At 39.4% G+C, this 14,752-nt stretch overlaps 1 protein-coding gene across 1 annotated transcript in view; it reads right to left on the reverse strand.

Annotated features, from left to right (window-relative positions):
• mydgf (myeloid-derived growth factor) overlaps positions 1 to 14,752 on the reverse strand; it is a 44,221-nt gene that overhangs the window by 11,553 nt on the left and 17,916 nt on the right. Inside the window, exon 4 of the mRNA XM_020526507.2 lies at positions 14,447 to 14,528. Coding sequence (XP_020382096.2) covers positions 14,447 to 14,528 — 82 coding nt within the window. The remainder of the gene's footprint in view (positions 1 to 14,446; positions 14,529 to 14,752) is intronic.

A 14,752-nucleotide genomic window follows, 5' to 3' on the forward strand; every position in this document is an offset into this window, starting at 1 on the left:
TCTCGGATTCTCCAGCATCTGCAGTTCCTACTATCTCTGGTCCAGGTTATTTGTCCATTTTCAGGCCAGTCAGTTTTACTAGCACCTTTTCCTTGGTGATGGCCACACTCAGCTCTGCCCCTTGACTCTCTTGAATTTTTGGAAAATTACTCGTGTCTTCCACCGTGAAGACTGACGTGAAATAATTATTCAGTTCCTCAGCCATTTCCTTCTTCCCCACTACTATCTTTCCACCGTCATTTTCCAATGGTGGAATGTCGACTTTTGCCTCTGTTTTGTCCTTTATATACCTAATGAAACTCTTACAGTCTTAATTTATATTACTGGCTAACTTACCCTCATATTTAATCTTCTCCCTCCTTATTATTTTTTTGTTGCCCTCTATTGGTCTTTGTAAGCTTCCCAGTCTTCTGGTTTCCCACTGCTCTTTGCCACATTATATGCTTTCTTTTTTACTTTTAAGCTATCCCTGACTTCCTTAGTCAGCCATGGTTGCCTCATCCTCCTTGTACCATGCTTCTTTTTCCTAGGGATGAATTTTTGCTGCGTCTCCTGAATTACTCCCAGAAACTCCTGCCATTGCTGTTCCATTGTCTTTCCTGCTAGGCTCCTCTTCCAGTCAATTCTGCCCAGCTCCTCCCTCATACCTCTGCAGTGACCTTTATTCAGCTGTAATACCATTACCTCTGATTCCATCTTCTCCCTCTCAAATTGCAGAGTAAATTCTATCATCTTATGATCACTGCCTCCTAAGGGTTCCTTTACCTTAAAGGTCCGTTATCAAGTCTGCCTCATTGCACAACACTAAATCCAGTACTGCCTGTTCCCTTGTGGGCTCCACCACAAACTGCTCCAAAAAGCCATCTCGTAGACATTCCATAAACTCTTTTTCTTGCAATCCACTACCAACATAATTTTCCCAGTGCACCTGCATATTGAAATCCCCCATGATCACTATGACTTTGCCTTTCTTACACACCTTTTCTATTTTCTAGTGTATCTTGCGCCCCAGCTCCTAACTACTGTTTGGAGGCCTGTACACAACCCCAACTATGGTTTTTTTTACCTTTGTGGTTCATCAGTTCTACTATACAGATTCTACACCATCTGACCCTACTTCATTTTTTCCTATTGATTTAATTTCATTTCTCATTAATAAGGCAACCCCAACCCCTCGGCCCACTTGGCTATCTTTTCGATAGCATAATTCCCAATCCTGATCCCCTTGCAGCCATGTCTCCATGATGCCTACCACGTCATACCTGCCAGTTGCGATCTGTGCCACAAGTTCCCTGGCTTTTCCTTACCACCTTTCTTAAATAGTGGCACCACAATTGCCAACCTCCAATCTACTGGCACCTCACTTATGGCTATCGATGATACAAATATCTCAGCAAGGGACTCAGCAATCACTTCCCTGCCTTTCCACAGAGTTCTTGGGTACACCTGATCAGGTCCTGGGGATGTATCCACCTTTATGCATTTTAAGCTGTCCAGCACCTCCTCCCCTGTAATATGGACATTTTTCACAATGTTGCTGTTTATTTCCCCACATTCTAGGTTTTCTTTATGCTTCTCCATGGTAAATGCTGATGCAAAATACTTCTAGTAAATTATTCTTCTAAACCAGTGTGCTACACAAAAAATCTATCCTAAAACTGTATTACGCATTTATTTGTTAATACCAGTTACAACAGTTAACAACTAATTTTTACTCGGATGCCCAAATCACCCTGACACATTAGGTTTCTTGGTCCAAAAATATTCAATCATCTTACTTTATGTATATCCCATTTTTATCTAATATTGAGCATCTCCATGTTTGTAGTCAGAATTCAGTTCACCAGTTTCAGTAGCTCACTCTTAACTTTAATAATATTCTACAGACTGCACATTCACAAAGCTCGCTGGCAACTTTAGCTCATTTTGCTCTGTTGCCTGAAGTTTCAAAAATGCTTGTCATTTAATATCAGGAGTCAGTTGTCCTGCAAAACTGCTCAAATCTCCAGGTTCTTGATTTTTTGTGCAAGTTTCATCATTTGTTTCAAATTTATTTCTGTTGAGGTAAATGTCTGCAAAAGACTTACTACGGATCCAATGATCCAAACCATAAAACCATTACTCTTGTCCCAGATGCATTTTGCTAATATGCCTGCTAGAAACAGGCATGACATGCCCAAGTCATGCCCCCAAAATTCAATTTGATTTGGCAATGGTTACGTGAGTTTCACTGCTGTGGTTTGGAAACTAAACTGGTAAAACGCTACCTCTTGATTTGAACAGCTTCACACTTTGCCATACTTCGGGTTTATTGCAGTGCAAAGCCAAGGACACACTGCTTCAATTCTTATTCAGTAAGTTTATTACATTGAATTAAATGATTCATTGTCACTTGTATTTTACAGTGAATAATACAGTAAAATACAATGAAAAGCTTCAACTGTATCCACAATCCCATACCATTTTGACTAATTTAAGAATATAAATAAAAAGAATAAAAAGATATAATTGAAACAGAGTCTGCGTTTTGCCACTTCCGCCATGAGTCCGGAGCCAGCTCACCAACGACACCTGCGCCTCACTGCTGCCTGCACCAGACCAGCCAATGTTGGAGTCGCCATTCTTTAGGTGCTACCTCTTCGCCGATGCCAGGTCCTGTGCTAAACCCACATTCCCCCCACAACCAGAGGTTGCTGGCTCCATTGTCCCCAGCTCCAGGCCTACGGCAACTGCAATCAGGAATCCTTGGCTCTGTTGCCGCCTCAATCATGCCAGGAGCCCACTGTAACTTCCAGTCTACCACAACCACCTCACCAAGAGTCCTGATGTGGCCTTATCGCTGCGATCTTCACAAGTCCACTGCCGCCTCAGAACGCTGGAGGAGCTTTGCTGCTGCTGCCACTGCCACACCGGCGGGAGCCCCAAATGCCAGGAGGACATCCTTGACGCTGCCTCCAATTGATAGGAGAAGCCACATCCACCACCACTGCCTCCGATTGCCAGGAGGCTGCTGCCATTTCGTGTGCTCTCATTGCCATGCTGATGCTGCCAATTAACCCACCACGAAAGACCCCAAAGAAGAGAAAGTAAAAAAAAGAAAAAGAGCAGAATCAAGAAGGAAAAAAGAAAAGAAAGCAGACAGGAACGGATGAGCCCAAGGCTCAAGAGTCCACACACAGCGCTGCTACTCTGCCACCATCTTGATAACTGTGGTCATGGGAAACTGGTTAAAAGGAAATTATTTAAATAATTATGTTAAAGCTAACTTCAAAGAATTCAGATTGACACCATCCATAAAGTCAATTTAAAAAAATATATTTTCTTAAGGGGTTTCCCAATATTTGGCATCCACCCCCAAATAGCTTTGAGAAGTAATTATGGAAGTGAACTGACTTCTGGAACCGCTTCAGTCCATCTGGTGTAGGTAGACCCACAGAGCTATAAATGTTACTATACATAACACTAAGTCCATAGAGTTGCAATTATACAGCACAGAAACAGATCCTTTGGTCCAATTCGGCTATGCTGATCAGATACATTAAACTGATCTAGTCCCATTTGCCATCATTTAGCCCATATCCATCCTATTCATGTACCCATCAAGATGCCTTAAATAAGCAAGAAATATACAAATGAATAACTACTGCATTACTAATGAAGCTAAAAATCTATTTTAACATCTATGTTAGGAGCAATTAGACTAAATCCTTTTATCAAACGACAGGCTAGGAAATGACAAGCTAATTATACAACTAGATGGATCTCTTACATTGCTTGCATTGATATTTTGCTTAATTTTCAAGAGATAGCACATAACAGATCACATAATCTTGCTGATGCATGAACGTCAAAACAGAAAGACCATATTTTGAAGTACTAACTTTCCTATGCAATTTTCAAAATGTAAACATGCTTGTCACAGAGCAAAGGAGCAAAAGGGTAGACATAGTTCCTTATGAGTATAAAAGCTATTCAAAATCTTACTAACATAACAAAGTAAGCTTACATATTTCAGTTAGTTAGCTTGGTACCAGTAACTATAAGAGATCAGAAGCCTCTGGAGCAAGTATGGGAAAACTATTGAAAAGGCATAGGTATAAAAAGATAAATCACTGCACCCTCTGCTGTTGAAAGAAGTCACACAGAAAATTATAGTAACTTATTTACATTGTCATCACAATTCAGCAGACACCACAATTTCTCATAAATCAATTACTGAGTGGGAAAATGGATGCAGCTATCTAAAAAGCATATAAAAGCTTTTGCGCCCTATGAAAAAATTAAAAATGAATCTACGATTCAACTTTAAGTGCCCAAATAAGATTAGTTCTAGACCAAAGAGTCCAGTTATATAGCAGTTTTGAAGTTGACACAAAAATTCACAAATAACTGTGTATCACAGTTATCAACCTGATCATATTTTGCCAACTGGTGTAAAAGCATGTCAAGGAGCTGGTTTAGCTTCATGCCAGCTTTATTGTAAGTGCGACCACAAAATACTAGAACTAATAACCAAAACAAACTGCAAAGAATCGACAGCTTAATCAGCTCTTCGTTAAAAACTAAAATTGTAATGTAACTGTTAAGATCCCATACTACTTGTAGCCAGATGTAATTTTTTTTTCAAAAAGCAATTTTGAGCAAAACATACAAGTTAAGACTGCTCACTCTATGTTCTACAGCAATTATGCTTTCAAACTGGTGGTTTCTGGTTTGAAATCTGTCACCCCACTGTGTAGCAATATTATTCATGTATACATTTCACATTACAAAAATGTAAAAATGCACAATTGTATCCTAAGCTCCCACTGATAAATATGCACAAATTTGTTCATATTTTACAAAATCAAAATGTAATTAACTTTGTACAAATACAAACTGCCCTACAGGAACAAATACCAAACAGGGTGAAACATTTTACAAATAAAATGACTTGAAAGTAGCACCCAAAAACAACAAAAAGTCAGATATGAAAAATTTCCATCCCCATTAATGTGTCAACTATCATGTATATTACTCAAGTTAAAACTAGAATTTCAATTATATGTTGTTAGGTGTTACTGTCAGCATTCTGAGGGCTCTCCTTCTTGACCTTCACGTTCCCCTGAGGCATGGTGACCCTCAGTTAAACCACCACCAGTCATCTCTCTCTAACGAGAGCAGCCCATGGTCTGGTCAGATTATGGCGACTTTAGCTTTCTGTCAATATGCACATTTTTACTTGGTTTCTTTAAGTATTTTGTTTGTTTTCTAGATTACTATCATTAAAAACAGCACTATCATTTGGTAACTACCTCCAAGACTGGTACCTGTTTTAGATCAATGCAGAGCCGAGAAGCATCATCAACTTACCTTTGCGCTTCTTCCTCTATAAGTTTAGTTAATTTCGTCACAGCACTCAATGATCAGGATATCTATGTAATAGTGATTATAGGATACTTTCACTCAATAAAAGGAATCAATAAATTGCTGCCAATTAATATAGATTTTTGTGACGATGGAAAAGAACATCAATATCAGCATGTCAGGCTACACAAAATTGTACTTGTACGATGTCAGACTGTTTTCAACACACTGTTGGCATGACCGTACAATATTAACATTAACTCATTGGTTTAGTGATCTTTTAAGTTGAAAATGTCATGAAGAACGCTCTACAGAATCAATCATCCTCAAAAACACAGGTGCTGCTTCACTACTGATGACTCAGTAATGCTAATTTTGAACAAGAATTTGAATCTACAGCCTGTTCTTTTAATCACAGAACTTTTTTTTTTCCAAAATGCTTTGGTCGTATCAACCCAGTACTTGCAGATGACTGCAATATAAATTATTCTGAATAAATGCACACATTATCCAAGTTTTCAGTACACCAAGCACAGTTGTAACTATTCCTCCTATTTTGTCAACGCTACTGAGGTGATTATTTCTGAAACGTACTTGATTTACCTGATCCTATGCTTTTTATCACCTGCTCATTGTACTCTTTCAATGCTGGTATCAGCATATTCACATCACCACCTAGTCTAATTTCTTCCCAGACTTTAACTATGTAACTGCTTGCTTCCCTCCAACTATGCTTCCTCTTACAACCCTCCTATTATCCAAACTGCAGATCATTTAGCCACTGCATCCTGTTGTGTATCACAAAGGTAGTATTCTATGATGAATTATCTAATTCCTCATTTCAGTTGCTCAATAAAAGTAAACATTATAATGCAAAAAACACTTTTTGCAGCAAACCAGTTATGAGATGATCTGGGCAGTCTGAAATATAGATACCAAAAACAATTAACACATTATATTTCTAATCAACAAGGAGCATGGGGAAGAAATAAAATATTGGTGGGCTCAATGCAATGAATTTTGCACATCTCAGCATGACAGCATTGAGGAAGTTGTCACCTTTTCAATAAGACTGGAAGAAGTTGACTACAAATGAAAAGCTACACCTGGAAAGAGGATCAAACTCCACTGCAACATCCTCTACAATTGGTTAGCCCACTCTCAAAACTACCTATACGCATGTGAAGACAAAAGGAAACTAATATGGATGCTGGAAGTCTGAAGTAAAAGCAAAAAAAAACTAATTGCGCAAGTAGCATTTGTGGAGAGAAACAGAGGTAATATTTCAGGTCAGGATGAGCTGAGCCAGTGGAAGGTGACGGGGGATCTTTTATTGACATTGTCTTACTATATTTCTTCCTTAATCCCATCATACTGGAGTCAGGTGGTTGCTACATAAATATTCATGTTTCATGTAGACACAATCTTCATTTCTTTACTGTACCCATTACCAATTACCAATTGGTACCATTACCAATCTCTTCAGCTGTAGAATCATGAAATATTTTAATATTTAATCTTCCCTGCCCTCTACCTTTTAGAAAACTTATTTTGTTCTTCCTTCATCTTTCCACTAGTTTAAAAGTCCAGCTCAAACAAGTGCTTTCAGAAAAGGAAGAAAATCGGATGAAAAATCAACTTTCGGATCATGGCGACATTTGTTGAAGCTGCAACTCCACAACAGTTTACACCACTAAATTGTTTAACCTGACAAAATTTTGGTACATACATTTTCTACATAATACAACTGATTGGTGATGCCTTCAAATGCCACTTCAATAGGGATTTGCAATATGGTAAGTGACGCTTCTAGCAGTCATCAACATGATTTCTCCCAATGACAAAACATGATAATCTATTACAATGAAGAGTGGCAGGTTATAGGACGGGGAGGACGACAGGGGGAGGATGGGGGCGTGGGGTGAGGAGGGCGGAGGGAAGAAAGAGGGCGGAGGGGGAGAACGGGGAAGAGGAGAGAATTTGTATCTTTTTGTAATACTTTCCGTGGCCTGACATTCTAAAGCACTTTTGAAGTGTAGTCACTAGTGTAATGTAACATGGCAGCCAAGTTATGCACTGAAAGGTCCCAGAAAGACAATAATAAAACTGACTACCTTAACTGTTTTAGCAATATCTTAGGGGTGAAATCAGGCGGACCATCCAGCATCGAATAAAGCACAGAAAAATGACAATGGCAAACTCAGCCCTGTTAACCCTGTAAAGTTGTCCTTAACAACATCTGGGGGCTAGTGCCAGAATTGGGACAGCCATCTCAGATTAGTCAAGCAACAGCCTGACAATCACACTCAGAATTACAACCTGTTTTCAATGTCTCAGAAAAAAAAACCCATCACTATACCTGGGTATGTCCTGTCTAACCATGAGGACCCAGCAGAGATGGTGGCAAAGTGAAATGCCCTAGGAGCCTTCAATATTGACTCTGGACCCCATGAAATCTTATGGCATCAGGTCAAACAACAGGCAAGGAAACCAGAAACCATGCAACATCCCCCACCTTGGCAGATGAATTAGTACTCCTTTATGCTGAACACCACTTGGAGGAAACACTGAGGGTGACAAGGGCATAGAATTTACTCTGGATGGGAGACTACAAAGTCCATCAAGAGTGGCTTGGTGGCACCTCTAGTGGCCAAGCTTGCTGAGTCCTAAAGGACATAGCTATTAGACAAAGTCTGCAGCAGGTGGTGAGGAAACCAAGATGGAAAAACATGCTTTACCTCATCCTCACCAATATACTGTCAAATGGATCCATGAAACACATGGTAATGAGTGACCACCACACAATCCTTGTGGAGACAAAGTCGTCATCTCACTGAGAATACCCTCCATTATATTGTATGGCACTACCACCATGCAAAACAGGATAAACTTCCAACAGATGTAGCAACCCGAAACTCAGCATCCATCAGGTAGTGCGGGCTATTACCAGCAGGAGAACTGTACTCCAACACAATCTTAAGGCCCAGCAAGTCACCCACTCTTCCCTGATCATCAAGCTAATGAATCAACCCTGGTTCAATGAAGAGTGCAGCAGGATTGCAGGAGGGAGTGCAAGGAGCAGCACCAGGCATACCTAAAAATGAGGAACCAACCTGGTGAAGCTACAAAACAGGACTACTTGCATGCCAAACAGCATAAGCAGCAAGTGGCAGACAGAGCTAAGCAATTTCACAACCATTAGATCATATCAAAACTCTGCAGTCATTCCACATTCAATCACGAAGGCTAGTGGACAATTACACAATTCATCAAAGGAGATGGCTCTACAAATTTCCCCATCCTCAACGATGGGGGAGCCCAGCATATCAGTGCAAAAGATAAGGCTGAAGCATCTGCAACAATCTTCACCTAGAAATGCAGAGTGGATGATCCATGTCCGTCTCCTCCAGAAACCCCCAGCATCACAGACGCCAGCCTTTAGCCTTTGATTCATTCCACACAATATCAAGAAACAATCTGAGAGGTTGGATAGTGCAACGGCTACAGACTCTGATGACATGTCGGCAATAGTTCTGAAGATTCATGCTCCAGAGCTTGCTAGGTCCTAGTCAGGTTGTTCCAGTGCAGCTACAACACTTGCATCTACCCGACAATGTAGAAAATTACCCAGGTTGCCCTGTATACAAAAAGCACGACAAATCCAACCTGGTAAATCACTACCCCAGTGTACTGGCAAAAAAATCAATAAGTGATGGAAGATGTCATCAAGCAGCACTTGTTTATCAATAACCTGTTCAGAGACACTGTGTTTGGGTACTGCTATGGCCACTCAGCTCCTGAACTCCTACAGCCTTGGCTCAAATATGGACAAAAGGACTGAATTCCAGAGGTGAGAGAGAATGACTGCCCTTGACATCCAGGCTGCATTTTACAGAGCATAGCATCAAGAAGCCTTAGTAAAACGAGAGTCAACGGAAAATCACAGGGAAAATCCTTTGTTGGATGAACTCATACTTGTACATAAGAAACAGTTACGATTTGTTAGGGGCCAGTCATCTCAGCTCCAGGACATCTCTGCAGGAATGCCTCCGTTTAGTGTTCTAGAACGAACCACCTTCAGCTGCTTCAGCGACCTTTCCTCTACTGAAAGGTCAATGGTGAAAAATGTTCTCTGCACAATGTTCTCCACCATTCACAATTCCAAGATACCAAAGCGGTCCATGTACAAATGCAGAAAGACCTGAATAATATCCAAATTTGGGCTGACAGTGTCAAGTAACATTCATGTCCATACAACTGTCAAGCAATGCAATGCAATGACCAAATTCAACATAAAAGAATCCTGGAGGTTACTACTGCCCAGAAACTGAACTGGACTAACCATATAAATACCGTGGCTACAAGAACAGGTCAGAGTCTTGGGGTCCTGTATCAAGTGGCTCACTCCAGACTCCCCAAAGCCTGTCCACCATCTGCAAGGCACAAGTCAGGAGTATGATGGAATATTCCCCATTTGTCTAAATGAGTGCAGCTACAAAAGCACTCAAGAAGCTTGATACCATCTCGTTCACTAATGTCCTTTAGAGAAGGAAACTGTCATCCTTACCTGGTCTGGCCAACATGTGGGGACTCCAGACCAATAGCAATATGGTTGACTCTTAATTGCCCTGGGCAATTAATGCTGCCTAGCCAGTGACACCCTCATCCTGTGAATGAATAAAGGCAAAGAAATTCTTGTTAAATCAGCCCTCTTGTAGCACCACATCCACAAATATTTACTCCCTCTACCACTAATGCTCAGTAGAAGCAGTGTATGCCATTTTCAAGATGTGCTGCAGAAATTTACTGAAGCTTCTCAGACAGTATCTTCTAAACAAACAACCACTGCCATAGAGAAGGACAAGGGCAGCAGATATGAGAACACAACCACCTGCAAGTTCCTCTCCAAGTCACTCATCATCCTGACATGGAAGTATAATCGCCATTCCTTCACGGTTGCTGGGTCCTTTCCTAACAGCATTGTGGGTCTACCTACAGATTGACTACAGCATTTCAAGGGAGCAATGCACCATACCTTCTCAAGAGCAACTAAAATAACCAGCTGGCAATGCCCACATCCCAGGAATGAATAAAAAAAACTGAATAATAAGTATCAGCTAAAAGATAAACATTGGTGGATACACTGGGAAAATTCCTTGTTTGTTTGAATAGTATTAAGGAGTCCTTCACATTCGCCTGAAACAGTCAGAAATAGTATCTGCTTAACGAGTTATTTAAACAGCGACATTTGGATAGGGCAGGAATACAATATTGAAATGCCATCTTAGATTATATTCAGTCTAAGAGGGAAGCCTGAATTTATAACCTTCCAACTCAAAACATGAGAATGGCAACATTGAGTGAAGAGAAACAATTCCATGAGACTACCCTGCATTTATTTTATAAAAGTACTACAGCTGCTGGTTGGCATTAATGACTGCAGTTTCATTTGGAATTACATTTAAGGGAGCAGAAGCAAAAAAAAACTAATGTCTCCTTTCCAGATTAATGTCATACAGTAACAATTAATTTATATATTCATGTAGAGAATGTTACAGCTTTTATTCTCCAAATACTGAACGCGAAAAATTCTGGAACTAAACCACTAAATTGAGCAGAAGACAGAACTAATTTTATTTTTTTAGAGTTTCCCATCTGCCGACTTATTGTGAATTGAACTGAAGTGAACTGAACTACAGTATGGACAGAAACAATTACCTTTTCTGAAATGTACTAAGCTTGATTAACAAGAATGTGAAGTTTTCTTCCCAGCATGCTAAAACCAGTGTCAGTTATTGAACTCCTTTAAAAAAGGCAGAAACAGACAACTGCCTGGCTTTTCTTTCAGCAACTTGGAAAAATGTATCACTCTTATTTTCCAGTAATATTTCACAGAACAGCTACAATCAAAAACTTGTCTTACACATTAAGACATTTTCTAAGTTGACATTTTGTTAAGATTAAGCTCCATGTGAGATAAAGATTGCCATCCATAAGGCAAAAGGAACTTTGTGGAATAAACGAGCAAATTCCACTGTGTGTGGCAAAACCAAAACGAATAATCAGTGGTAAAATATTTCTAATTATTATGATAAACAATACTGCAAACTCATAAAAAAGCTAAGTGGTTTTAACCCTCCTTAGGGAAATAAAATCCATGAAGAGAAACATCATACTACCAATGTGCCAATTTGTGGTCAGTATGTGTTGTGAGACAAGATGCCGAAGTTATATATTTAATATCATTCACTTTGGATTTTGAGCTAGTGACATTTGGGTTTTCTGCTTTAAGGGGTGTAATGATTAATTCAAGTATTTCTGTAGCCATGTGATTATTTTTCTAAACAGTATTTTACAAAAAAAAGAAACTGCCCAGGGAACAATGAGACTTCATTAATATTGGGAGATTTTGCGACTAAACAGTGTAAAGCATTATACCTTCATATTGAGGATTATGGAGTTTTTTTTAAAAAGGGGTTTTGGACAAACACACCCATAGTTTTGAAAAATAAAACTTTTTAGTTTCAGCTTGGGACATTCCTGCAGGGTAACTGGCTGAAGCTGGATGTGTAAAGCAGTTTGATCTGAGAAAGGAAGAACATAGTTTAGAATTGCTAAAAATTGGTTACCTTCGAGTAAGCAGTTTAGTAGAAGTTCCAAGCCAGGATTGCTTTAAAACCTAGAAGGGGTTATTTGAGAATGTTTAAACTCAGTTCTAGGAAAAAAAAACAAAGGAAAAGGCTATCAGATTCTAACAAGTGAGAATTGAAGCCACAGCTAAGTCAAATCCAATCCGGGTTTCAGAAGGACATTCTCTGGTGTTTGTATACCATAATGGGATGCTGTTGGGATTATATTTTTACTGCGCATTACCAAGTTAAAAAGTGAGTTTAAGAATAAATAGTCTGACTTATTCTATTTTACCTTCATTTCTTCAGCATAATAAACTTCTATTTCATTGCTCAAGCCAAATGTGCAACATTGCATACATGTGTTTCAGTGAAAGATCACTTCATTAAAATCAGCAAAAAAGTAACAAAATATGATCTATCAAGACTGATTGATAGCTGAAATCTGACTTTCTAATGATAACATCAATTCGAAGCATAAGTGTTTATGGAGGGACTGTAAAGACGAGATATGCTGATATTTCCACTTGGCTCTTTGACAGGGAGAATTGGATCTTAAACTTTTCATGTTTGTACACAGATTGGAATTTGAATGCTGCTTTCATCTTGAATTTAACAAATCTTAAAGAAATTAAAAGTTTATACAAACATTGAACCTTTTTCAGGTTTCCATCCCTCCCACAGTATCGAAACAATGCTTATCAAAGTCACAAATTACATACTGTGAGACTATAACATAGATAAGACTATTCCTCTTTGACCTTCATGATCTATCTGCAGTATTTGACATCTGCCTCCAAGGTTTTTCTAATGTCTTCAAGCTGTATAGAACTGCTAAAATCTGGTTCCGTTTTCACCTAATCTTATCTAGATTGCCAACTGCAGTAGTTTTGTTTCCTAATGCCAGGTATTAAGACAACTCTAGCCATTGTTATCAGTCTCCACATTAAATTCCATTCCTCTTTCCTGTAACTATTTGAGACTAAACCAAACTTTGTGTAGCTGGAGTATCATATTTGACACAGGTTTGAGCTATCAACTATGCCACAACATCAGTGAGACCATCTATTTCCTCAATATCACCAGACTTCACCCCTAACTCAAATTATCTGCTGTTATAAGACTTAGCCTTTGTTTCCTCTAAACTTGGCGATTTCAACAGATTATTGGATGGCTCTGCTGCTCATGTCATAGGTCTATGAGGAATTGGTGCAACTACCAACTCAGTTTGGTAGCCTACATTGCCTCATTATCAAGAAACCTTTCATCCCATCCCTTGTTTTCAAATCCTTTCGTAGCCACACCACCTCCAGCAACAATCCTCCGACATTTCTGTGCTCGTCTAATTCTAGCCTCTTAAACAGCCCTAGTTTGAACGGCTCCATTAATCATGCTTCATATTCTAGGTGCTAAATTCTAAAATTTCCTTCCACACCCCTTCATTTCACTTTCCATCCTCAAGATACTCCTTAAAACACATCTCTTTGACCAAGCTTTTCCTACTTTGTTTCATAATACTCCTCCAGAGCAACTTGAGGTGTTGAATTACTATGCAAGTTTGTCCCAAATGCTGCATAGACACACTATTGTGCTTTAAAGTAATCTGCTGCTTGTGATATACCTTGAGACAAAGATGATTTGCATTTTATATTGTTCCTTAACATAGATTGCAAAGTATTGTTGCAAACGGTTCATGACAGTCACATGAAAGTGTTATCTTTTCTGAATCAAAGTCTGATAACTCCACACACAAGCTGCTATACTCAATAATGATGTATATATGAAACTACCCACAAGGGTTGGATTTTATTGGGTGGGGCGAAAGAGGAGAGAGAAAGCAACGAGAGCAGATTCCCAGCCACTCCCAACTGAGAAGAACACTGACACCATAACGACCAGAAACCTGCCTGCTCTGCAACCATTTTATGACCATAGCTGTGAAAGTCCACACTGAACCAGTCTGTAAGAAAAACCCTCCCTGGATAGCTGCAAACTGATCTGATTTACCAGTAACTCTGCAGCCCAAGAAATCCCAGAATTGAGTGGTAGCCACTACTGAGACTACAAACAGGCCCTGAAGACTGATGGAACCTAGAGGGATGGGAGGCTGCCTAGACACCCCTCTCCCCAATCCAGCACTCTCTACCCTCATTCCTTGTGCCTCATTCCTTGAATACCATTTCAATATCACATTCCTTCTATGTGCATATGCGATGCAGCCTTTGCATATGATGTCATGACATGATGATATAGAATGTCTGGTGTTACGCACATCCATGTTTCTGGATGATTGCCAATATGCAGTTGCCCTTGGCTGCAGGTGTCATTTGACACTGACTTTATGAGCCCCACTCTTGCCTTCAAACACACGACGGGAGATATAGAATTCACCCCATTAATCCAAACTGTTTGGATACATAAGCTATTATCATTTTATAAAACAAAAAAAAAATCAAAATTTAATTACTTACAAAACCATTTGCAAATTCAATTTTAGCATTGGTAACTTCAGCTTTAAATTGGGTAAAGAACAGGTAGGACTTTCCCTGAGGTCTGAAAAAGGAAAAAAGTCAACATTTACTACACATAAGTCAATTTTATTCTATTTTGTACAAAATAGATAACCATAGACATCCTTGTCCTCAATTTTGTTAAGATTTTTTTGTTTAAAATGATATCCTTTTCTCCATCCCATTTCCACTTAATGAATAGGCATAATTCCCTAACAATGGAGGTCCTACAAACACCTAAGCCTAACCCTAACCCTAACCCTATTG

The sequence above is a fragment of the Rhincodon typus genome, chromosome 29 (assembly GCF_021869965.1).
Source record: "Rhincodon typus isolate 14 chromosome 29, sRhiTyp1.1, whole genome shotgun sequence".
NCBI lineage: Eukaryota > Metazoa > Chordata > Chondrichthyes > Orectolobiformes > Rhincodontidae > Rhincodon > Rhincodon typus.